Source organism: Callithrix jacchus, chromosome 11 (genome assembly GCF_049354715.1).
Source record: "Callithrix jacchus isolate 240 chromosome 11, calJac240_pri, whole genome shotgun sequence".
NCBI lineage: Eukaryota > Metazoa > Chordata > Mammalia > Primates > Cebidae > Callithrix > Callithrix jacchus.
In genome coordinates this window covers 74,282,560-74,310,085 of record NC_133512.1, presented here as the reverse complement: position 1 = coordinate 74,310,085, position 27,526 = coordinate 74,282,560, and the positions used below count along the sequence as shown (strand labels likewise).

Sequence of the window (27,526 nt, the reverse complement as noted above, 5' to 3'; positions counted from 1 at the left end):
TTCTAATATCCCACCTTTCTCAGTGAAATATCATTTGCAAAAGGCTTAGCTAATCTTTAGGGTCTGACTTTTTTTGCTTTTGCTTAGGAGCCTCAATTTTATCATACAGTATGAGTAAACCATACCATACCATGTCTTATGAGTAATAGATTTTATAAGTTTATTAACTGCTATTGGCTTTTCTCTTATGTGGCCTTTTATTACCATTTTAGAGTCTAGTGAGTCAAGTGATGTCAGTTTGTTCACCATGTTCATATTTATATTTACATATTTTTTTATTTTATAAACTCTCTGATTTTACATGGTAAATAAGAATAGTGACTCACTTTCCCACATGTACCAAAATACTTAATATTTCATCTCAAAAAAATCAGTGAAAGACAATGAATTCTTGCAAACTTAAAATATAATTTAATGTCTTTTTTGTATTTCATTTGGATAAATCACCTCCCAATAATTTCAAAGTTATGTATCTGATATATATGTATATAAATACATGTATATATAGAGAGATATAGCAGATACATATATACACTCACACAGCAGATACATATATACACATACACACATATATACATCATATATATTAATTCATATACATATGAATTTAATTCCCATTGTGTTATGATTATTCAAATACTGGGCAATAATTTCCACTTATCAAGAAGAAGTGGATTTATCTTCTAAGAATAGTTTAATTCTTTTGGTAGACTAATTACTATTTCAAAGTTCTCTTAATTAAAAATAAGTCTCATCCCATCCTAAACTCCCTTTCCCACAAGCCCTATTGATTTTCACCCAGCATCACCTTTTATTTTTTGCAGATGTTTTTGATGTAAACCAATTTTTCTTGAAAAGCACTTCTCTATTTTTCCATTTGTTCAGAAGGTTTTGGATTTTGTAAGCCAGATATTCTTGGAGATACTTATTACGGCTCACTAAATAGAAATGAGGTATAAGGGTAATCACACAAATTGGGAAACAGGAAGTTTTGCTATCTAACCTGAGTTTCCACCTTATTGTGTGATTTCAAGTAAGTTGCTCACTAAGAAGATGCCATATGACTCATGTTTTCTGATTTTGATTTTTCTAAAGTTATTTAAAATTTTTAATGATGACTAGTTGAACTGGCCTCAACCAAAAAAGTGTCAGAGTAAACAAATATGAACTTGAGCCTCCATTAGGTATTCACGTTAGTCCTAAGGACTGCAGAGTGGAGTGTACCAACATCTACTCCCCTCTTGATCAGCTCAACACCAGTCAGGACATTATTTAAACAGTCTTTGTGCCTGTTACTGAACAACTGCAGGGCTGTAGCCAGAAATGTGAGCTTGCTTCATAGCTAAGAGTATAAAAGTTATTCGAATGCAATAGCAAAGCAGTGTGATAAAAATTAAGGAAGCACAATAAAGGGGAAGATTGAAAAATAAACTTAGTCACATGAATTAAATGTTAAGAAAATCCCGTTGAGAGATATGAAAAAGAATATTTCTTTGAGAGTGCACTACCCAATGGGAGGGGCCCTCCTGGGAATTGAGGACCTTATATGAATTAAGTTCCAATCATATCCTGGACCAAGTGTCAGCACTTACTAAAGATGGTTTATTTAAGCAGTGACATTGGCATTAAGCGTGGCCAGATTTAATCCCAAGCTCCTTGAACTTCTATGAATCTCAACTTTCTCCTCTTTAAAAATGAAGATAATTATACCTACTTTGCAGCCTAATGTAAGAAGGAATGAGGTGTTCTGACACTGAATAAAGAATAATTATCCTCTCATCCCTCTAGCAACACCAACATGCATTCTTTAGAGGCAAATTGCAGTGGTTAAAGTGCCAGAATCAGACTGCCTGGGTTCAAGTCACAGCTCTCACTTATTAACTGTGTGATCTTGGACAAATTACTTAATGTCTCTGTGCTTGTTTCATCGTAACAAAATGAAGATATTAATGGTACTTTTCCCATAGTATTGTTATGAGGATTAAAGGAGTTAGTGTGCATAGTACTTAGGACGGTGCTCAGTGCGTAGTAAGTAAACATTTTAAAAGTGTGAACCAAAAATATTAGTTTTTGATTTTTTCTAGAAGTGATTAAATTTGTTTTTGGCTATATTCACATGACTGGACAGGAAGGCGGTAACAGTCTTGTTAGCTGTGAGCGAATATCTTCTAATTCCTTTTGGGTCAACACCACCTGCTCTAGCTAGACCTGTAGACTGGGGCAGGGCAGTGCAGGACGAGAGCCTTTGAAGCCAGCCAATCTGCCCTCCAACCAGCCTTTGTCACTGACTTTGGGCCAATTATCAACATTTCTGAGTGCTTCCTCCCTTGTGAAATGGGGATATTTTTTGCCCGTTCAGTAGGTGTTAGGATTAAATAGGTAGAGTACCTATAGCCCCGTAGTCTGCGCCCAGCACAGAGCTACAGTGTAGCAATTGTTACTATATCATACACACACACACACACACACACACACACACACACACACACACATATGTATACACTGTATATTATATATATGGCAGTTAAGCACCTGGGGATTTTGAAGTAAGGGAAACAAGAAGCCAGCTAGAAATTGACCCTTCCTACCTGTCATTCGGTCTCGGTAAGAGAAAGGAAAACAATTTCTTCCTTTTGCAATGAAGTGATTGCAGAGGTCTCCCCTTGGACCCTGATTTTCACCGCCCCTCACCCCACAAATGCAAGCAAAGGTACCATCCCTTCCAATTTTATAATCTACTCATTTCTGTACGTGCGGGTTTATCTGGCTTGGTGGCAAGCCAAGGGTGGGTGGGGAGAGGCATTAAAACCTGGCAACCCGGCTCCCCCATCTCCGGATGCCGCAGGGCTCCTGCCAGCCGTACTCGGTTAAAAACGTGCTTATGGATTATTTCACTTCCCTGCAGTTCATGTGCAGCCGCTCATTACCACCCGCTTCAATCACCGCTGCCAGCATCTCCCCTGAACGTTTTTCCCTCCCCCGATTTCAGGGCCATTGGTCATAACCGACATTTAAAGTAAATAAACACTGATTAAAAAAATTACGACACCCATCCCCGCCTACAGAGCCCAATAGCAATGAGTAACAGAGCAGTCCGGCGAAGAGCGCCTGTCGGATCTCAGCTCCGCTAGCCCTGCCGGCCTCACAATTCCCCACAACCGAGCAGCACAAATCACCATTTCCAGGCACCACTCGAGGCTGCCAATTCCACTTTCGCTTAATCTCATTTTAAAATCCGCTACAGATGAGGCTCTGTCGGCGCTGCGAGGGGCCGGGCGGGGCCGGCGGGAGGGACAGGGCCCTGGGTGAGAAGTGAGTGCGAGAGCCCCCGGCGGTTCGCGGCCGCGGGCGGATTCCCGGAACGCTTACGGGCCGGCCGGGCTGCCAGGCTGCGAGCCCCGAGGGGCGCGGGACGCAGCCGGCGCAGACAAAGAAGCCGGCGCCAGCGGCCGTCCCCACCGCCCCTCTACTTCCCTTGCGCATCCTCCCAGGAAAAACCGGGCGCCCTGACTGCCAAAGGGGCTGGCTTTCCCTTTCGGACAGCTGGGCGGGAGGTGCCCTCTCCCAGGCTTTGACGCCTCTCGCAGGAGAATCGCGGGCTCCGCGGTCCTCGACAGCGCCCCAGTCCTGCTCCCCGGCGCGCGCCCCTCCCCGCTCTCCCTGGTGGGAACTGGGCGCCGGCCGGGGACTCCCGGGACGCGTGCGCCCCTCGCCGCGCGAGGTGCGGCGGAGCCAACCCGAGAGGGCGGGGGCCGGGCGGGGCGGCGCGCGGGGGGCGGAGGAGCGGCCGGGACACGTGTGGCGGCGGCGGGGGGGACGCGGCGCCCTAGGCTTTAAGAAGGTGTGGAGCGGGGCGGGCGCTTTCCCAGGCCTGGCCGAGGGGCGTCGCGCAGAGGCGGCGGCGGCGCACTGAGGCGGCGGACGACGCGCTCTCGGCGCCCGCAGCCCCAGCCCCGCGCTCCCGCAGCCCAAAGTAACTTTGGGAGCCGCCGTCTCCCGCGGAACTTCACGGCGGGGGGCGGCTCCCTAGCCGACTCCACTCCGCTCCCCGCCTTCTCGCCATCCCTCCGCGTAGCTCCTCCGTCCCGGCGTCTCCAAAACTGGATGAGCCAGCGGCGCGCGGGGAGCGCGGCGGCGGCGGCATGGAGCGCAGTGGCTGGGCCCCGCGGACTTTCCTCCTGGCGCTGATGCTGGGGACGACGCTGAGGGTGCGCGCGGCGGCGGGCTATTACCCCCGCTTTTCGCCCTTCTTTTTCCTGTGCACCCATCACGGGGAGCTGGAAGGGGATGGGGAGCAGGGCGAGGTGCTCATTTCTCTGCACATTGCGGGCAACCCCACCTACTACGTTCCAGGACAAGAATACCATGGTAGGTACCGCAGCACCTCCGCGCTCACCACCGCCGGGTGCGCCCGGCAGCGCACCTTTATCCCTTTCCTTTTTCCAGTGGGCCCTATAAACAAGAACCACGACAACCCTGGCCCCAGCGTGGCGCTCGGTCCAGGAAGCGAGAACAAAGTTAGTGGAGAATGGAGTCGCGAGTTGGGAATTCATTCTTCATGTCTCCACTCCCCGAACTCGTCTCCTCACATTGAGCTGGTGCTTGTGCTAAACGCCTGAGAATTCTTGGGGGCCAGTGTCATTTCCCCTCACTCCCCGTACTTGCCGCAGGCACTTTAATTGAATCTGCGCATTTTCTTTCTTTAATCCTAGGACTTGGATTTCAGACCTTTGTCCTGCTCCCAGTCCCCCCAGATGGGTCCCCGGGGGCGCTGGGGCTGTCAATGGGCTTTGCGGTCAGGTGGTGACAGATGGAAGCCCCAGGTCTGTGGCTGCCCCGCACTGCTCGCCTGCAAAGTTCCCACTGCCCACCAGCCAGGAGTCCCTGGCATTTCAGTCGGTGTCAAACAGCCCTCCTGAAGGGGAGCCGCTGCTTCCAGCTCCCTCTTCTTTCGAGGGTGTGATTTAGTGTGTCAGTAATTGATGATTTTTCTGATTCCTGTCTTACTTTTAACATGGTGCTTCTTGTTAGAATTATCTTTGTGATGTTTATTAATGACTTTGTGTTTTATCTGCACAGCTCTAATTTCCAGGTAGAGTCTGGAAGCCCTCATAATTTAAAGGTATCTTTTTAAAAGGGATCATTATGCAGCCCTACATCAGAAATAAACATTATAGCAGAAATAAAATTCAGCTCCAAGAAATATAATTTTATGTAGAGCGTGCATGTTTAATATTTTAAGCTAGTACATCAAGTATGTGGAAAATAAAAATGTCTCTTTTCTGTAATTCTGCTGGGACTTCTGAACATTTTGCTTCTATGGGGCTTTTACACAGTGACAAGCACTATATAATTCGAATTTCAACCCCAAAATATTTATTCCCAACCAAATAGAAACTATTGTCCAGTAGGCTCATGTTATAGTTCCTAATAGGCTAACAATTATTGGCATGGCAGGAGATAATCTATAGGGTGCTGGTACTTAAGATAGGCAAGCATTTAAAAATTAGAAGAATCCAAAAAAAAAAAAATTAGAAGAATCCTTATGAGTTTTCTATCTTTTAAAAATACCCTGATATCTATTCTAAAATGGATATCTAAATGTCTCCTAGAGGATTTTAACAGTGATTTTACGACTTCCTTCTGGCATAGCAGCAGCTCTGTTTGTAAAGTAGGAGTTTAATTTGGTGGAATTTTAGAAATAATTTTGGAAAATTAATGTTCTGTTCTCTAGTCCCTTTTTAGATGAGAGTGCTTACTACCTCCTCTTTACAAGAACAATCTAGTGCTTTTCTGAGGTCATGAGAATCTTTAAGTGAAAGGAGCAGCCACTTAGGTCTGTGATGGTAACCAGACCTAACCCATAGCCTGATTGACTGAGCCTGCTGCTAGGTGCGACTCTTAGAGTAAGTTCTTGCCCGGTATTAGTTCTCAGTGAGAATGGTGGGTAAGTGAGTGAGACTGGTTCAAAGGTATGACTGTCAGGTTATGTTGGAAGACCATGTGATGATACAAAACTTCATTATTCAAAGGATGTTTTCCACATCCTTTGAAAGGTCTCGATATAGAAAACTTAACTAAAAACGCCAAAATGCCATATATCCTCTGGCCTTGCTGTAAAGTTAGCAAATGCAAGTCACCTTAAGACTGACCATAATCACATCTCTAAGTCTGAAAGGAAATGATGACATAGAATAAGTATAACGTGTGTAAATACTCCAAGTTGGCCATTGTGGGGAGAATCTCAATTTCCACCTCTTTTCTACTACCAGAAAAAATAGAGAAATTATATTATGTAAGTTATAAAAGGTCAGATTATTATAAGCTCTGAGAATTGCATCAGATTTTAAATTTCTGTTACCTATTTTATTAAACATTTAGATTTTGGAACTAGCTGTAGCTATAGGCCTTCAAGTAAGAATTTTTTGTTTTTTGTAAAATGTTCTACAGGTAGAAGACATGTTTACAAATGAAGTGATGCTTATGTATGTCTCTTTTCCTTTTAGGCATTTGAAAATTAACTTTAAAAATTCAGTAACACACACACAAACACATAGAAAGAGAGAGAGAGCATCTGTAAGAATTAAACTGCCAATAGAAAAACTTAATCTCATGTCCTTTGTGGTTGGCCCATTTTGATATGTGACCAAAATGAAAGGTCTTTTGGCCAAAAGATCTTCTTAAACTTATAAGAAATCTGTAAAATGTTAGCTTGAAACTTTATTTCTAACCTTCTAGATCTTTAAAGTGTAACAGTTATATCAGGAAAAATCAGTCACATTTATGATTTACATTGAAGTCATCATTTGAATGAACTGTGTTTGGGTATAGAGCTGATAGTTGTGACTTTTTTTTAACCTAAAATAATGCATTGAGATAAAGGTGATATACACAATAGCACCCAACATAGAACATTTCTGTAGATCAGTCAGCTGCCTCTGAGACTGGGGTGTGTGGCAGAGCTCAGAATGTAAGATGGGGAGGCAATTGGCAGTCTAGAATAAAAGTGGCTCACAATTATAGGTCCCTGTATATGTCGTATTTAAATATATCTGTGGAATATCTTTAACAAAAATAAATATATAGTACTAAAAAATCTGGAGCTTTTGAGTCTAACAGAATTGTCACAGATTTTTACATTAAGTAGTATATCCATCTATTTTCAGTACTGGCAACTCTATAAACAGTGCATGGTTACATCTGGTGTGTTCTCATCTCTCAATTAAATGTCATTTGGTATTTCTCATCTTAGTATATCTTTTAAATTTGGCTGTACATGACTCTTTTGAAATGGCATTATTAGTCACAATAAACCATCCCACAATGTAGAAGCTCAGCAAGAAGAGGTCTCATAAACATCATGTTGAATTAGAAAGGTCTCAGGGTCAGACCATTTTTTTTTCTAGAATTTCCTTTTCTTTTGCACAAATCCTAAGACATGGTTAATTTCCCCAATGTGCGTTCCAGGCTCCAAACCTGGATTTTTTTTTTTTTTTTTTGATAGAAAGTTGCAAATGATGGGGAAATAGGAAACAAGCACCTACATGATTTAGTCAGGTAGCCATTTCTATTTTCCAGCCATGCCCCATGATTCATACTGCACCTTCTCCTAGGGACAAGTATTGTGAAAAGTATGATGGTTGGGTTGAAGTCTGCGTCTTTCCTCACCCATGATCATTGCTTTTCCTTTCCCCCAACCATCAGATATCTACCATCCAGTTTTGTTTGTCACTTCTCCCTTTTCCCCTCAATCAATTTATAGTGAATGTGACTCGTCAGTATTAGACACTCCTACATTTTTGCTTACAGTTGTAGAAATGTGTCTTTCCCCTCTTTGCTTCAAGTAACTTTAGTATCACTGAACAGTGAGATAATAATCAATTTGGGGAGAGAAAGAATTAGATGCCTCTGAAATCATGTTAGCAAGGAACTACTCACTCACAAGGTTGGCTTTACTCAGTCACCATCAAAAAGGAAAGGTTAGCCATTAGAAAAAGACATTATACATGAAAGTCAAGAATAAGTAAATGAGTATGTCCAAAATACTTAAGCTGTGGTGAGACAATGCACCTGAATTTCTGAATGGACTAGAATTCCTGTTATTACAGTAGCATAAGAATGGGGAAGTGTTCCATTAACAATGAGAAGTATGCTCTAAAGTATCAACTGAGAGAAAAAAAAAATGTGGCCTTGAGTAGAATTGAACTGGTGATATGGCATGATGTTTTAAAAGGAGGATATTACTGTATTTTGTAAATCCAGCGTCACTATTGGTAATTTTTTCATGATGCATATCCACTCCATTTTTAATTGTAGTGTGGGAAAGACAGGAAAATCAATGTCTCATTGCCAAAACTAAACATTTACCTCAAAGAAAGGTATAATCAGGATAGAGTATTGAGGGCACTTTATTTTGACAGTTTCCAATATTACTGATAAAGACACATGTGTTCTGAAATCACCTGCCTGGTTGGTATTTAAAAATTATTATTCAAAGGAAGTACAATTTATTGACCTTACAAATACCAGATGATGTCTATAACAGACATAGTTTTTGGAAATATATTCCAGATTTAATTCCTTTCAAAGGAATGATTTTATTATTTGAAGTAAAATAATTTGCCATTACTAAAGTAATTGTATTGTTGATCAGGTGTTTGGTTATTTATCCTTCATATGTCTCAGATTCTGGAATTAGTGCATTTAAACTCTCAGAATCACTTGTCAAATGCAATTTATAAGTAAACTGAAGGTGTGTCCTGCTGATATAGGACTATGAAAATTGGGCGTTTTAAAGCATTTTGCTCTACTTGTCACATATTCATCTTACTCTCTTCAGTTCATACATATTTTACTGATGTGGTTCAGATTGTTTCTTAAATTGTAAATCTTGCTTTATGTAATTTATTTTTGCTGTGAGTTTCAATTCCAATTTTAAACTAAAAATGAAGTCTTTAGAATTATAGTTCAAAATATTTCATTTAGGCAGAAATTCCTACTTTATTCATTCCTACATTACTAAAAGTTATGTAATTTTATTTTCTTCCAATTTTTGTGACTTTGTTTTAAACTATTAATTTTATTTGCATTAAAATGTTAGTGAATAAAATGGGAATGTTGTATCATTGTAATAATATGAATATGGTTTTTACAGAACTGTCTTATTCCAATATATTTGACTTTTCGTCTTTAAAGGGGGTGATATTTTACCAAAATTTTAAAGTCAGCACTTTTGATTTTCACAGTTTTATATATTAGTTTTATTCAAAAGAAAATATCTAAAAATCTATCTTTGATTTTTTTTTTAACCTTCTGGGAATCAGTTGACTTTATAGAATAAACTAGAAGGCTTACTCCATCAATTATTTAGCATTGGTTGCATATTAAGCCATAATTGTTTTTCTGATCATTTCAAGTGCTAGTTTGAAACTTATTATGTCTTTAATCTTCATAAATAGTTGCTGATGCAATGATCCCTTTATTTCAAACAACCATTACATTTGAAAAGCATAAATTGAAAAACCAGTACTTTTTGAACATTTACATTTTAAAAGACATAGACACACACAAACACAAAAATATGAAGAAGTTCCTATGTGTCACACAGAAATAGAAAAATTGGATAGCCCTACACTCAGGAAAAAAAAGGAAGGTGGAGTGCATTAGGTTGGAATGGGCAGGTTCACTATGAACACAGAGGTGGTTTAGGCTATGCCTGAGTCATAACATAATACATGGTAAAAGGGAAATTGATTTATCTAAATATTTTTATCTCAAAAACATTGGATATGATTAATCCACCCCCTTCACCTGATTTTAGAGTAATTTTAAAATAACTGAACTATAACATTTCAGTCTCATCAACTTTAAGTGAAAGAGTTTTAAAAGCACTATTTTAGATATTAGAATTGAATTTTCAGATGCGAATATGTCATAATGACTGTTCAAACACAGGAATTGTGTAGTTTTTTAAAATTATTGGCTCTCAGGACATTCTGTATGAGATGATATGATCTCACTTTGGTGTCAATCGTGTGGCTTAGAGAGTAATTTTCACCACAGTCACCTGCCATGCCTATCTCATTGAAGGCAGAGCTTCTGAAGGGCTGAATGCCGTGCCTGTACGTTAACCAATTATTTTTTAAATGTCTGTTTCTTTAAAACTAGACCTATTTTTTTCTTTTTTATTCTGTCCTCTCTAAGAATCAGCTATAACAAATGTATTTGAGGACGTGTGTGTGGCAGGAGGGATCAGTACAAATGTAGAAATGTTGATTTGTGGTATAAGGCAGCCCTAAATCACTCAAAATAAAAAAACAAAGCTAAGGTAATTAGATAGCATTGAATACCACTAAGAAATAGTTATAGGAACTCTGAGGTTTTGGAGTAAATGTGTAAAATGCAGGTTAGCCTTTAATGCCGAATCAGCTTTCCTTAAAAGAAATAAAATTTTATGTTGAAACAAAATAAAATGTTGTTAAAGCCAGGCACAGTGGCATACATTTGTAATCCTAGCTACTTAGGAGACTGAGGCAGAAGGATCGCTTGAGCCCAGGATTGAAGTGAGACCCTGCTTAAAAAGAAAATTAGAGGTTGGGTGTGGAGGCTCACGCCTGTAATCCCAGCATATTGGGAGGCTGAGGTGGGCGAATCACCTGAGGTCAGGAGTTTGAGACCAACCTGCCCACCATAGAGAAACCCTGTCTCTACTAAAAATATAAAATTAGCCGGGTGTGGTGGCGGGTGCCTGTAATCCCAGCTACTCCAAAGGCTGAGGCAGGAGAATCGCTTTAACCCCGGAGGCAGAGGTTGCAGTGAGCCGAGATCGCGCCATTGCACTCCACTGGGCAACAAGATGAAACTCCATCACCGCCCCCTCAAAAAATTATTGATTACAATATACTTAAATGATAGGAAAGATGACATGTTACAGATAGCACTGATTATTGATGTCCACTGGTGCCCACAAACAAGGTACCTGAGAAGGAGTGACAGTAGACCCATAAGTGCCATGGTCACCTTAGTCATCTCTCCCTGCCTCTCCCCTCTCCTCTCTGTATCTCATCTTCTCTTCCTCCCTGTAAATTTTCTCGTTGTCTTTCCTCCTTTGCTTCCTTCGACTCCATGCCACAGTCCTTGCGTTCCCTCTCTGCTTCCTTTCTCCTTTCTGCTTTACAACGTTGTTCCTTTTCTTTTTAAATTATTTCTCTTTCTTCCCTTCAGATTTCCCCCATTGCCATCTCTACACCGTTTTTTCTCTTCTTACTGACAATTTTATGAAAAATATCAGTATATTTATTATCAACTATTTAGGTCAGTCATAATTCTTGTATCAAGCTCTGAATTGCTGTGGTCCTCCCATGGAATTTCTTTATATTGCTGAATTACACGGAGCTGTAAGGGAGCCATGGAGGTGAGTATTTTTAACTGGATACTGAAGCTAGATCCATGTTTCTATTTTGCTCTGCCTTTTATTAGTGGTATAATTCGGCGATGTGAAGTGAAAATCTCTTGATTAGGGTCTTTGGGAAGGCTATTATTATTATTATTATTGAGACAGAGTTTCAGTGTTGCCCAGGCTGGAGTGCAGTGGCGCCATCTCAATTCACTGCAACCTCCAATTCCTGGGTTTAAGCGATTGCCGCACCTCAACCTTCTGAGTAGCTCAGACTACAGGCACGTGCCACTAACACAGGTAATTTTTGTGCTTTTACTAGAGACAGGGTTTTGCCAGGTTGGCCAGGCTGGTCTCGAACTGCTGACCTCAGGTGGTCTGCCCAACTTGGCCTCCCAAAATGCTGGGATAACAGGCATGAGCCACCATACCCAGTCAGAATCTTTGGGAAGGCTCTTGATAAAATTGATAACATTTTATAAAAGATACAACAGGCACTTGCTTTTTGCCCTAACCTTGCCTATTCTGGCTCGGAGATGATACAACCATCTTGTGACCTTGAGGATAATGGCCAATGATGGTGGAAAAGAACTTTAGAGGGAGCTGGGTCTTCATTTATATCCTCAGGAAGCTATGCCAGCCCTAGAATCATGACTGGACTTCTTGTATTGTGAGAAAAAGTACTCCTATTATCTTTCTGTTACTTGTAGCTGAATGAAATCCTAATTAATATATATTTCATCTAAATACACAGATGCCTGAGCTAACATTCGCCTTTAGGTCAGTCACAGTTCTTGTATCAAGCTCTGAATTGCTCTGATCCTCTCACAGAGTTGCTTTTGGTAACCTTGATAAAACTGAGGTGTTTCCTAATAAATTTTTGACAATATATTTTCAAAATATTCTTTAAGGTATGCTACTTTTACGAGTGGCAAAGATAGTGCATTTGATGTTAACTTTTCTAATTATGCTTTGTGAAGGTAACCTGTATCTGACCTGAATTTCTGGAGTTTCTTATATACTGAAAATTTATGCTTGTTAGTTTCCTTCACCCAACTTTATTTCCTGACACTCCTATTGCTCTAAAATGCAGTGTCACCATATGTAAATCCTGTTGACATTTAAAACATCTAGATATGTGATATGGTTGTGAATGTGAGCTCTGCCCCAACCTTAACCTTGTTTCTCACGTCTGGTTCAGCCTCTAGGATCGTATCCGAGTTTGTCATTTCTTTTGCTTATTACATTTTGACATGGGAAACAGCCATCTGAGTCTTACCTTCAGGAACATGTAACCTCTTTGTTTAGGCCACCTTTTTTGTGAATGTGGAGATATGTTATGATCATAGTTCCAGTTCTTTTCACACTTCCTTTTCTTTCATAAACACTTCCTGTATTCTCATCCTGCAAATGATGTTGTATCTCCAGTGTGTGTGATGGAGGAATATAAGGAAATTAGTTGATTCTAAGATCTTAGAAAAAGTGGGTTTACATTCCAATTTCACACACTAATACTGTCTGAAAAAAGGCAATTCAAAGACCCCTGAATGAACGAATTATGACAGTAACAATGGCAAACCCTAAAGTAGTACTTAATATGTGCCAGACACTTAGCTACCTGCTTTACACATGTTAATTAATGCGATTCTCACAAAACCCTCATGAGGAAGGCACTGTTATTCTCATTTTATTGATGCATAAACTGAGTCACAGAGAGGTTAGTGTTTTGCCCAAGATGGCAAAGCTGCTGTGTAGTATCCAGTTAAAAATACTCACCTCCATTCTTTTAGCTAGTAGGCATTTTTTTTTTAAATGGTGGTTATTTCAGAAAAGAAAAATAATAAATAACAAAGTAATCTCAAAAATGAGAAAACAAAAATAAAAGCCAATTTTTATTGTTTAAAATATATATTAAAAAATCAAACCAGAAAGCTGATATCTATGCTAAACAAGGTTGGAATTTCATAGTCGTAAGTCCATAATTCTTTGATCATTGCCTCCAAGGTAAAGTACAAAGCAGTCACCTCGTATATTGTTGGCCTGAAAGAGTTAACATGCCTTTGAAGTAATATGACACATAAAAATACAAAAAAGTAGCTGGGCGAGATGGCTCATGCCTGTAATCCCAGCACTTTGGGAGGCCGAGGTGGGTGGATCACAAGGTCGGGAGTTCGAGACCAGCCTGGCCAACATGGTGAAACCGTGTCCCTACTAAAAATACAAAAATTAGCTGGGTGCGGTGCCGAGCGCCTGTAGTCACAGCTACTCTGGAGGCTGAGGCAGGAGAATTGCTTGAATCCAGGAGGTGGAGGTTGTAGTGAGCTGAGACCGTGCCACTGCACTCCAGCCTGGGTGACAGGGCCAGACTCCATCTCAAAAAAGAAAAAATAACAAGTGGCCAGGCATGATGGCTCACACCTGTAATCCCAGCACTTTGGGAGGTGGAGAGGAGGTAGATCTGCTGAGGTCAGGAGTTTGAGATCAGCCTGGCCAACATGGTGAAACCCCATCTCTACTAAAATACAAAAATTAGCCAAGCATGGTGGCAAGTGCTTGTAATTCCAGCTACTCCAGAGGCTAAGGCAAGAGAATTGCTTGAACCTGGAAGGTGGAGGTTGCAGTGAGCCAAGGTAGTGCCACTGCACTCCAGACCGGGTGACAGAGCAAGACTCCATCTCAAAAAGCAAAACAAATAGTTATTTACAAACTTTAAAAAATTTATTTGTAATATTTTGGTAATAGAATTTTTATTAAGAAAAATTTTTAAGTAATGAAGAAATGTATTCTCTCATTCACTGATAGAACTTAAGTAGGACTTGAATACTTGCATATAAGAGAAGTGAAAATTTAGGTGGGGAGGGACATTGTAAAAGGTATTTATTGAAATTCATCTGTTGTAGTATATCCCTTTCTTTAGGAAATTCTAGTAGATGTTGCCAGTCAGCAGGCAGAGCCTGTGAAACCGAATGATGTGGCACACAGCAGAAGTCCTTGGCCACCACTCAGTTTCTGCAGTCTGACCTGCTTACTGCTTAAAGTTCTACACTTACAGTGATATAAAACCAGTGGGATAACATTTATTTTGTACTTTCCTTTGTGGAGTTATTTTTCATACATGGATCAGATCTTCAAAAATCAATTTCTGTTGAGTTAATTTGAATGAGGAAAAAGAAGAGGAGCAACTTCTAAGCCTCTTTTCCAGCCCTTGCCTCCAAGTAGGCCACCCACTGCCACAGAGGGCAGAGCTCAGCTCTAGGCTTCATGGCAGCCAGGCTAGGAGTGAAGCATGAGGGATGGCAAGGCATGTGTCATGTTTAGTGACAAGAAGTGGGGTCTGCCCTTGTCTCATCCTCCAGCAGTACAGGAATGTTTCCTGATTTGTCAGCATTATAGTTTATTCCAGTTTGCCATCAGAGCTGAACCAAGATCCACTGACCCCTGGTAGAAGTTAAACAAAAGGGCCGAGGACAGATTCAGGCTGAGACCTTCTTCTTCAGAACCTACAGAGGTTCTCAGAGGGTTTGAAGGTAGGCTCATGTTCTTACTAGGAGAGAAAAATTTGCCTCATTGGACTTTAACAAAGGACAGTTGCCTTTATACAAACATCACCAAAGAGTAAGAAGAAGTTCCACATATAGATGTTTTCTTTTCTCAGGCCCAAAAGCACCAGGTCATTTCTCCCTGTGCCATTCTCAGAATAGCTGTGCTAAGTTGTAGCTCTAATGGGCAAATCCCTGAGCCTCCAGGGTAGGGAGGGAAGGAAGCAATGCGACTGCTAGCTGGTGATTTCCCCTGTTGTAGGTATTACAACTTTTAGAATATTTCTTTCAAATGTAAGTGGTTTATGCCAGACTGTTAACAGAAACTGAGGCAGACATTTCAATTCTGAAATCTTTGAAACATAGAAAACTCCAATAAAAGAAGAGTCATAATTGGTATCATTAATAAGCACCCAGAGGATAGCTGTCTTTATTCACTGAAATGAAATACAAATGCTCTAGAGATCAGATTCGTCACAATTGTTAAGATAATAACTGATTTGACAGCATATTGCTCAATGATTTTTGCTCATCCAAACAAGTTTGTCCTGTACCACTAGACCAGTCATTCCCAACTTTTTTTACAACACAATGAACAACATAGAAGCTCTGCAAACATATAAGAATAGGAATTCTTGAATGAGGCACGTGTTTCATTGCTATCCTATAGAAGCAGCCACTAATGGAATACTATTAAGCCTAAAACAGAAGAAAACTTTCATTTGTGACAAAATGGATGAACCTGGAAGGCACTATATAAAGTGACATAAGCCAGGGAACAGAAAGACAAATATCACGTGATTTCACTTATATGTGGAATCTAAAAAAGTTGAACTCATAGAAGTAGAGAATAGATAGAATGGTGGTTGCCAGGGCTGGGGGTTGGGGTGCGTGGGGAGATGTCGGTCAAAAGATAGAAAATTTCAAATAGGAAGAATACATTCAAGAGATCTATTTTACAACATGGTGACTTTTGTTAATAACAATGTATAGTATACTTGTTAACAAAATTTTTAGTCTCAAATAAAAAGATGTTCATTACTTTGATTAAGACAAATAAATGTTTCCATTGAGTAAAAAGAATGTTTCTCCTTAGAAATATTTTTCAGTGAAATAAACATTTATAATCAGAATTTAAGGATGGTTATTAGAGTAGTAAGCTTTTATTTTGCTGTATGGTACTCGTCTCTAAACCTTTATTTTTATTTACCTTGGAAAATTGACCCAACTTGGAAAAGTATAAATTTTATTAGCTACTATTTTGGAGAGTGGCAGGTGTGTCAGGTTACTCTGCTTGCCAGCAACAGAAACCAGCTCTTGCTAACTTGGGTGAAAGGGCTTTATTAGTGGGAGGTGGGTTAGCTTGCAGAATGGAAGGAAAATCCAAACCTGAGATGTAAAAATCATTCGTGTCTCAAAGAGGAGGGAGTAGTCAATTGCTAAAGGAGTCTTGGTAGTAGGAACTAGTGGGCAGGCTTTTCTGGCCCCACAATTGGAATGAATCTTCTCCAACTTCTTTTCTTTCCTGTGTCATTGAATACTGGATTCAAGTTCCTGGGACCACAAGCATTATTGGCCTAGCAGGGGTAGGGTGAAACTGTCCTCTTATAATACATATATATCTAGCCTAAAAGGGAATTATGCTGTTTTAGTTTTGTGGAAATGCCTTCTTCTCTTCTGAAAGTTGCACACTGCAGTATAGGTGGCCTATCCTCATATGGGAAGCTCAGATTCTCTGGGATTGTGTCAGCTCTGCTTCACTTCAAACTGCCAGGGATCTTACACTTAGCAACCTACAAGGGAGTATCAAAGGTAAATGTGTGGGTTCATGCCTCTGCCTTCACATATGACTATGGAAAAACCATCCCTGTTTTCACTAGGAAGATGCCAACATACTTTCCTTAGTCCTCAGCTTACCAGGACCAGAGCAGCACTTGTCACAGTCTCTCACTCCCATTTCCTTGACATACTTTAATCAGACCTCTTTCTGGTATTTTACACTCTGCTAGTTTCTTCCTACCTCCCTCACTGCTGCTTCTCAGCCTCCTTTGCTGTTTCTTTGTCTTCTCCCTGACTCTATAGTATAAGGGCACCCTGTCCCTTCTTTTCTGTTTTTCATCTGCCCTTTACCTGCCTTCCCTTGGGATGTCCTTCACTTTTTTTTTTTTTTTTTTTTTGAGACAGAGTTTCACTCTTTTTGCCCAGGCTGAAATGCAATGGTGCGATCTCAGCTCACCCCAACCTCTGCCTCCCAGATTCAAGTGATTCTTCTGCCTCAGCCTCCCGAGTAGCTGGCATTATAAGCATGTGCCACCATGCCCAGCTAATTTTGTATTTTTTAGTAGACATGGAGTTTCTTCATGTTGGTCAGGCTGGTCTCGAACTCCCAACCTCAGGTGGTTTGCCCACCTTGGCCTCCCAAAGTGCATGAGCCACCGCGCCCAGCCTTTTTTTTATTTTTTGAGACAGCATCTTGTTTTGTCACTCAGGCTGGAGAACAGTGGTATGATCTCGGCTCACTGCAGTTTCAGCCTCTTGGGGCTCAAGTGATCCTCCCAACCTTAGCCTCCTGAGCAGCTGGGATTGCAGGCACATGCCACCATACCCCACTAATTTTTGTATTTTTTATAGAGATGGGGGTCTTACTGTGTTGTCCAGGCTGATCTTGAACTCCAGGACTCAATGGATTTGCCCGCCTTGACCTCCAGAAGTGCTGGGACTACAGTTGTCAGCCACCATGGCCAGGCCAGGAGGTTGACCATTCTAATACTTTCAGTGCCACCTTCATGCTGGTGACTTCCTAATGACTCCCTGACTGTCTTAGGCCTCCTGTGTCTTACTGCTCACCCAGTATCTCCACTTATATGTCTACTGGAGCTTCTTGTTTCCCCTCCCCTGAGTCTCCTAAATCAGTTTCTTCTGGAGTCTCTCCAGCTTTGTTAAGGCCAACTCCATTCCTACAATTGTTTAATCTCAAAATCTTTTTTCTCTAATGCTCCACATCAGTCCCATTCCTAAGTCCTGCTGGCTTTGCGTTTAAAAACATGTGGAATCTGCCATTGCCGCAACCACATCTTACCTGAATATGACAACAGGCTCCTACAACTTTCTTTGCATTAACACTTGCTCACTTTCGTTCTAATCTGAAAACAGCAGCCTGGGTGCTCTGCTAGAAGCCAAGGTGATGCTACTGTGCTGGCCACAACTAAGATGTCATATATTTCCCCCATTTACCTGTAACAGCCTTGGTCTTTCTCTGATTTCCCAGTGTCCATCCAGTTTAGCATTTTACCATCAAAAATAACCAAATTTGAATAGTAAGTTATACAGTCATTCTATCTATATCTTTAGTTGCTCCTGGTCTGTCTTTGAGAAAAAGATAAAGTCTTCAGCATAGCTTTTAAAGCCCTGTGGCACCTACCTCTGTGGTTGCTTTTCTGATGTAGGATTTTAGCTCTTTCCTCTTATCCTCCACTGAAACCATAAGGCCTCTTTTTTGTTCTTTAAACACAGCAGGGGCTCAGACCCGCCCCAGGTACCTTTGAAATGCTATTCCCCTGTCTAGCATGCTTTTCCCTAGATAGCCTTGTATGCCTGTCCTTTCCTGCTTCAGCTCCATACTCAAATGTCACCTTCTCCATGAGGCCTTCCTTGACCACTCCATTTAAAACTCTGCTCCATTCTTCCCAGGACCCATATCCCCTTGACTGCTCTGTTTTTCTTCATTGCTGTTAACATCCTGTCTGTATTTTGCTGTTTTACCTTTTCACTTTCTGTGCTATTTTAGTATAAATACTTTAAAACCTCATCAAAGTAGGTTTTGCTTGCTCCCCTATTGTCTGTTTTGCTTGCTCCTCTTCTCCTAGTGCCTAGAACAGTGTCTGGTGCACATCAGGTGCACCAGAAACATTTTTATTTAATGAATCAATGAGCAAAAATAGCACTTGGGATCCCTGTCTAATATGAGTTATAGTTAAAATTGTTGTCTGAAAGTGGCAATTCCAAGATAATTAAAGTAATCAAGAGGATCATCTATAAAGATGGGTTTGTGAATACAATTTCTAAATTTTGGCTTTGAATCTATGATAACAATGTTGGAAAAGAAAATCTGAAAACCATGTTTCTACTTTCCCACCTGCCAAACTTACAAAATTCTCATGTCTTCTGTGAGAATATGCAAAGCTATTTATAACAGCCTGTTGGAATAGCTTTACTTTAACAATATGTTAGCATATCCAAAAAAGTTCTCATAGCAATTAGTGGCTACAATTATTAATAGAAACTATAATAGATTTAAAGTTGTTATTCCCAGAACCTTCTCTTTGCTGCACCATAAATACATCTGAAACAATCATGATGAATGGGTAGCTAGTTTGTATTTAAATTTTCATTTGAATAGGAATAAATAGTGGGAAGGACAGAAACCAAAATCATTTGGCTGCATACTCAACAGATATGTAATAACCTTATAGAAAACACACAAAAATGGAAGCGCAACGCATTTCCCCAAGGATTTTGTCTTCTAAGAGGAGTTTACTTGGACAATGATGAGCATACAAAGGGAACAGCAGCTGGGAATTCTGTATCTTTATTCAATTACATATATTGATATCCTGTAAATTGAGATCAGAGGCTCCAAACTTATGGAAATTAACATGAAGTTTTCCAGGACTTGTTAGTGAGAATTGCTCAAATCTTTTAGATAAGATAGAAGAAAAAATTCCACTCTATCCATAACATATTTAGATATTTTAATTTATGAGCCTTTGAAATCAGAGATGACTGAACTCTCAGGGATTTGTGGTGGTGGATAGCACACAGGTTCAGGAAATGGACTGCCTGAGTTCATTTCCATGCTTTGCACTTTTAAGTTATGTGGCCTTGGACAAGTGATCTTACCTCTCTGTGTCTTGGTTTCCTCTTATGAAAAATAGAAGTGATGATAGTACTCATGACACAGGGTTGTTTTGAATCTTCAGTGACTTATTGCATGTAAAGAACAACATGATGCCTGGCACAGAAAATGTTAAGTATTATTAGTATTATTTTTTTTGAAACAAAGTCTTGCTCTGTTTCCCAGGCTGGAGTGCAGTGGCACAATCTCAGCTCACCTCAACCTCCACCCTTTGGGTTCAAAGGCATGATTCCCATGCCTCAGCCACCTGAGTAGCTGGGATTACAGGCATGCACCACCATGCCTGGCTAATTTTTGTATTTTCAGTAGAGATAGGGTTTCACCATGTTGGCAAGCTGTTCTCGAACTCCTAATCTCAGGTGATCCACCTGCCCCAGTCTCTCAAAGTGCTGGGATTACAGGCGTGAGCCACCACACCTGGCCGACAATTATTATTATTGTGATATACTTTCTGATATTTTTTCCTGTGATTAAATGGGAATATATTTGTTTAATCTATTTACACTCTTGGGAATTATAATCTTTTTAATCTTAGCATTATGTGCTCTTGATATTGACATTTTCAAAAACATAATTTTCATGGGTCCACAACATTCTACTGTGTGCTGTACCATAACTTAAAAAAATATAAATGTTTGACATTTTAAGTATTTTCCTTTTGTTTTCGATGTTATAAACATTATGATGATATTTTTGTATGTCTTTTAAATTTTGGCAAAATTCTTTCCCCCAAGTTGTGGTTTTATTTTTATTTTTGTCATGAATTTATTTATTTATTTATATTATTTTTTTTGAGACGGAGTCTGCACTATCACCCTGGCTGTAGTGCAGTGGTGCAGTCTCAACTCACTGCAACCTCTGCCTCCCAGGTTGAAGTGATTCTCCTGCCTCAGCCTCCTGAGTATCTGGGGTTACAGGCACCCGCTACCACACACAGCTGAAAACAGATATATCTTTGTTTCTTTTATTTTCTCATATTGCTTTTGTGCTGAGTGTGTCTTTTTCTAATCGTAGACCAGGTAAATATTTACATAAATATTTTTCTTACATATTAAATTGTGGATTATAATAACTTGCATGCATTGTTAGTGGGCTAATCTCACTTGTTTGTTTCTTTTCCTGTACAGCAAAGGGTTCCCCTGGAACCACACAGGCACTCTCTCTTATTACAGTAACTGCTGCCATTAACTGCTTTGTTTCAGCCACTGTTAGGAATGCTCTTGAAAAAGCTGTCCCATGCATCATATAGGTTGGATTATTGCTACTGGCTGTGACAGTTGAGTGCAAATGCCAGATGCCTTTATTTAAACCTTCAGGGCACCTTTGCTCTTTCAACAAAAATCTGGAATTTGCACAGAATTCTTTTTGGAATTCTAATATTCTCTATTGTAAAACAACTGGATCACAGTAACTGCTGACATGAATACGCTGTTGTTGATGGCACCTCTTTTTTGGTGTCAGTCATAAAAGTTTTTCTCTCTAATATTATAATGTGCACACATGTGCGTGCACACACACACATATTATCATATGCCCATATACATTAGCAGTGTGTGAAGCATCTATGTCTTTATCAGAGAAAATATTAACAAGCCAGAAAGGGAACACATATGAAATGCAAACTGTGTAGATTTTTTGTTCTTTCTAATTTAGCTTTAATGCTTGTCCTGCTGCTCTCAGTTCTCATCTCATCCTTTCTTATAAGCCTCTGCCTGACAGTGATGCTGGATCTCATCATGGCATTCGATTTTCCTAAATCTGGTAATATCAAACTTTAAGGTCTTTGATGGATGACAGCCCCTCTATTCCAAACAGAAGTCAGATGGCCAATGCCAGTCATTGTGACAGGGATCTGCCCGTACTTCACCTGCATTCTGTTCCTGTCAGTGCTTTTCAGTGGGACAGTGCCATCCACACCTATATATTCTGTAATTCTAAGAAATATCATAGAATTTCTTGGGAAGATTTAGAATATTTAGTTAGGAGATCCAGTTAAATTTTCTTTGATGTGGTTCTCAGGATGGAGCTCTTCTAGTGCAAGGGAGGAAACTAATTTCTAAATCCAGTCTCTTACTTGTAAGCAATCTGTTTTTTAATTTGCATATGTACATGCAGACATGAATGGAATCAAACTATATATCTGCCACAGCCAGCTTGTCTCACTCAGCTGTATGTGTTCAGCATCTTTCCAAGCTAATAAATACTGAGCTACACCTTCATTTTGTATTATAGTGTATGGATACACACAAATGTACTGAGTTACCTCTACTATTCAAGTTTTAGATAATACCTACAAAATTACAAGAGATTGATTGATTGATTGATTGATTGACTGAGAGAGAGGGAGTCTCACTGTGTCACCCAGGCTGGAGTTCAGTGGTGTAATCTTGGCTCACTGCAACCTCCGCTTCCTGAGTTCAAATACTTTTCCTGCCTCAACCTCCCAAGTAGCTGAGATTACAGGGGAGGGCCACCACGCCTGGCCAATTTTTGTATTTTTAGTAGAGACGGGGTTTCACCATGTTGGCCAGGCTGGTCTTGAACTCCTGATCTCAAGTGATCCTCCTGCCTTGGTCTCCCGAAGTGCTGGAATTATAGGTTGCCCATGCCTATAACAGCCAAGATGTTTTTTTAAGTTTATGTTTTTTATTCATTCAGTGATGCTCAAATATTTTCACAGCATACATTCTTAGAACTGAAAGTTACAGCTCAAAACTTATTAATAACACTACAGCTGTTGATACCCACTGGGATTACAGGCTTGTCCTCCAAAAAGATAATACCAGTTTTCGTTTTGTCAGGCAGGCTGTCAGCATACACATACTAAATGCTGGGTGATATTATTCTTTTTAGTCTTTGATAAAACTATAGGTTTAAAAAGTGTATTTTATAATTGTTTTATTTTTACTTCTTTGATTACTAGAAAGGTTGAATAATTTTCTTATGTCTCATTACCAATTTTGTGTATATCTGTGTATGAATTGTCTGTTAAATCCTTTATTTATTTTTAAAGTTTTCTCTTTTTCATATTGGTTTGAAAAATTGCTAATGTTAGTAATTCCTTGTAATATATATGAGGTATTCCCCTCTCTGTCCTTTATCTTGTATTTTTATTTTATTTATTTATTTATTTTTGAGACAGAGTCTCGCTCTGTTGCCAGGCTGGAGTGCAGTGGTGTAATCTCGGCTCACTGCAACCTACGCCTCCCAGGTTTAAGCGATTCTCCTCCCTCAGCCTCCCAAGTAGCTGGGACTACCAGGTACATGCCACCATACCCAGCTAATTTTTGTATTTTTTAGGTTTTACCATGTTGGCCAGGATGGTCTCGATCTCTTGACCTCATGATCTGCCTGCCTCGGCCTCATAAAGTGCTGGAATTACAGGCATGAGCCACCGTGCCTGGCCTTAATTTTTATGTAGTCAAATCTATTAGTTGTTTTCTTTATATGAAATGAACATGACAGTGTACAATAGTATGATCTCTGGAATCAAACAGGCCTGGATTCTAATCCTGACTTGACTACTTTTTTAAAAAAGAGTTGATTCACGTTATCTGTAATGGTAATATTCAATGAAGACTCTGCAAACATCCAATTGGTGACTACAGAACCACTGTTCCTGAAGGGAACACAGAGCTAGGCTCCTGTCACATTTTAATCAGTCCATCAATATGTAGCTTTGTTTTATGTGTGAGTCTGTTTAAAGACACCTTATTAAATGTATATTGTTGGTTCATTAACATTGAACTCATGGCCGAAGGCAATGTAACTTATGCTTGAATGGATTGTCTTTGTAAGGCACATCACAACCTTCTAAAACCTGGGAACACTAGACAGTTCTTTAGCACCATCCTTGGAAGCCATTTTAAACAGTGAAATCACCAAGGTGAAGCACAAAAATGAAAAAAAAAAGCAAGCACTGGGAGCAGTGGCCCATTCCTGTAATCCCAGAACATTGGGAGGCCCAGGCGGGAGGATTCACTTGAGGTCAGGAGTTGGAGACCAGCCTGGCCAACATGGTGAAACCCCATCTCTACTAAAAACACAAAAATGAGCCCAGTGTGGTGGTACACACCTGTAATTGTAGCTACTCGGGAGGCTGAGGCAGGAGAATGTCTTGAACCTGAGAGGTAGAGGTTGCCGTGAGCTGAGATCTTGCTATTGCACTCTGCATTCCAGGCTGGGTGACAGAGTGAGACTTCATCTCAAAAAAAAAAGAAATGGACAATACAGTATGAGATCTTAAAGAAGAAGACAGCTTTGACCTTAGCTGGAGGGGGTGGGGTGATGCGTATCCAATAACTCAAATTTTTTGCCAGTCTGCATGCACATGTCTTCAAATGACTGTGAGTATTGATATTTAAGTTATAGGCAAATTCATAAATAAGGAATCTGAATAACGAGGATAGACTGTATACACTGACATGAACGTTGCTTATCTGAGTTTCCTTTGTTTAAAGGTACTCAACTTCTTCAAGTCCCTTTCTTACATGTAAAATGAAGAATTGTATGTCACATAGTGACATGATAACAAATGAGATGTAATATATGCTTGGTGCATAGTAAGCTGGTGAATATTGGCTGCTGCTGTTGTATGGTTTCTGCCTTCAGTATTGGGCATGGATAAACTTCTTGAATCCTCAGATTACAAAAACATTCTCATATCCCTTCTGCTAGTACTTTAATCATGTTCATTTATTGCGTTTAACTCTCAAATTCATTTAAAATTTATGACGAAGAGGAATGATACCCATTTAATTTATTTCCTAGATTTTCTGCCAGTTTTCCTGGTATCATTTATTAATAAAATATTTTTCTCCTACTACTTTCTAAGTATCCTACACAAGTGATCTTTTAAATTACATCTTCTAATTGACCATTTCTGGCATATACAAATATAATTGATTGCTATATATTTTGTACCAAGACTTCTTACTGAACTCTCTGAATGTTTTTAAAAACAATGTTTGGGGTTGATTTTCTTCCATTTTTAGGAAATATTTTTAAGACATTTTAAATGAAGAGAAAAAGGGCAGATTGTATACAAACCAGAAAAGGCCACATAATTTAATTTTTCATCTTGCTGAATAAAACTTGTTTACAACAGGTCATCAAGGGCATGAACTTTGCTATAATTATTGGAGGAGTTAAAAACCCCAGTTTATTAATCTTAGAAGCATATTTATATAGAGAGAGCTAATGCAAACCTCTCTGTTTCATGAGTGGGAAAACAAGGACAGTAGGAATACTCACACCAGGTGTGGGCCTTTCTCTGAACTTTTGTGGAATTAACTCACTTATTTTTAGAAGAGTCTTATGAGGTAGGTATTATGATTATTTCTATTTTACATTTGAGATAATGAAGGCACAGAGAGGTATTGAAATCTATAAAATGTCAAGTTAAATAGGTCATTTCTTTCTCATGATTCTGAAATTTTAATTAAATCTCGTACTTACTGGCTTCTTATATTTCCATAAAACCATGGCAATTCATATACAGTTCTTTTAAATGTCATGAAGTTTTATCCATAATTGTTTTTGTTGTTGTTAGGCAAAATGTCAATGGTAAATTTGATGTCCTTTAGCATTTTGGGATGATTATTTAAACAGACATCTTCTCATGGGTTCTATTCTTATCTTTTCTAACTGGCTCTTAATAGTCTAATGCCTCTTTTTTTTTTTTAGTTGCAAATGAATTACAGAAATAGCTTAGTGAAAAGAATTACTAGATGGTTAGATTAGATTTGAATACGGAAACAGTAATATCCTTTGTCTTGTTGGATCTCTCATTAAGGAGATCTAATTTCTTTTTTTTTACATTTACTTACCTTTTACAATTTCTTTCATACTTTCAATTTCCCTTTTTTTCTGTCCCTTTATTTCCCATGGGTCACCAGTTTGTCCTCGGCAGCAAGTCATGGTGCCTGCAGACTTGATGTCAAGCCAGTTAATGAAAGGGCACTTGGTATTTCAGGCCCCAGCTCTGAGATCATCTAATAAACTCTTCTTTTAGTTCTCTTACTTCTGAGTTCACATGAAGCAGAATTTTAAGACATTCCTCTTACCTTCAGCCATGTTTGACAAACCATTTGTGTGAAGATTGTATATAATATATCACAAAGTACTGTTTAGCCTCCCAATATATTTTTTTTGTTTGGGGGAAAATTGTTTATTTTCCTTTAAAATTATACACATTTGTTGAGGGCCTACTTTATAGAAAGTATTCTGTTTGGTCAATAAAATTAAAGTTGAGTTTTTCCTGCTATCAAGGAGTTTTTAAACTAGTTTGAAAAATACATACTTGAAAATCAAACCCAAAGAAAATTGTAAATATGAAATAACAAATGGTGCGACAGGAAAGTGGCCCAGGCCATGTGAGTGACTAGAGTGTAGACAAAAGAGAAGCCCATTCAGATCCACAGGAATCAAAGATGGTTCCGGTATGGACCTTGAAGCTTGACATTTTGACAGGAAAGGAGAAGGATATGGTAGTTTAAGCTTGAGGGTGGCATAAGCAAAGGTGTAGCTGTATAGACTTGTGGGAAAAGTTTAGTGAACAGTGAGCAGAACAGCTCTGCTGGAGCTGAGCAACTGATCTGGAGAGCGGCAGGGGAGAGGGCTGATTTCAGGCAGGTTCCGTCTGACAATGGAGCCTTGCTCACATCATAGAGGCAGCCTCCTTTTATCTGTGGGCAGCGGGGAGCCACTGAACATTTATCAGCTGGAGAGTTGTGTCTTGAAAGCATGTTTGCAGCCGCAGGCTGGGAAGCAGCCTGGACCCTGACTGAAGAAAAGGCCGGCTCCATCTGAGGATGTCTGGTAGGTTCACTGCTCTAGAGTTGTGCTACAAAGTGCAGACAACCATCTAAATCACTGCACTTCATTCTTGGAAAGCCCCACAAGAAACTAAAACACTTTCAACATCAGGGACCCCTTGATATGGAAAGCATTTTGGTTTCTTGTAGGGCTTTGTAAAATGGACTGGAGTGGTAGAGGCCTGAGGAAGGAAGATCTAATACCATGTATTAGTGATAGGAGGGGAGGCAGGCTGGCAGAGTGGTTAAGAGTGTAGGCTTTGGAGTTGGTCTCTATGGGTTAGAATCCTGCCTCTACTATCACTAGCCCTTAGTTTTCTCATCTGTGGCATAACCATACCCAAATCTTAGTCAGTGCCTGTAAAGGGCCTATTCTGTTAGTGGACATATAGTAAATACTCGATAAATGTCAGCTATTACTAGAACAATGGCAATGAGGACAGCTGCAAAAGGTCACAGGGAAGAAAAGGTAGAGAGCTTTGATTAGGTATGGGATGGAACAGAAAAAGATAGATTCATCAGTGACCCCAACATCTGAATTGTTGAAGAAATGGTGGAAGCATTGGCAGTTTGGAGACGTTTGGGGAAGATGTGCAGGTTCCCAAGTGAAGTTGAGGATTCATTCAGTGTGTAATTTTCCTTCAGGAGAAGGATGTGTGAGTCACTCCAAGATAACTAGTGTTCTAAAATGGGCAACTTGCTTGGTTTGTTCGTTCAATATGTGTTTTTGGAAAATAAAGGAAGTTTGATAGCCTAGCTTCTGGTACATCGGTAGCTTCCAGTATTAGCCTCTGGTACATTTATGTCTAATCTGAATTATTTAGCTCTGCATTGTTAAACTGAATCATAATGGATTATCATA

At 39.8% G+C, this 27,526-nt stretch overlaps 1 protein-coding gene across 5 annotated transcripts in view; it reads left to right on the top strand.

Moving 5' to 3' along the window:
• The first annotated feature begins 3,859 nt into the window (after window positions 1-3,859).
• The window catches only part of RELN (reelin), a 559,409-nt gene continuing 535,742 nt past the window's right edge, over window positions 3,860-27,526 (top strand). For all 5 annotated transcript variants that reach the window (XM_002751683.6, XM_002751684.6, XM_078343077.1 and 2 more), the window contains exon 1: window positions 3,860-4,368. In XM_002751683.6, the coding sequence (XP_002751729.4) occupies window positions 4,143-4,368 (226 nt within the window). In that variant the 5' untranslated portion in view covers window positions 3,860-4,142. The remainder of the gene's footprint in view (window positions 4,369-27,526) is intronic.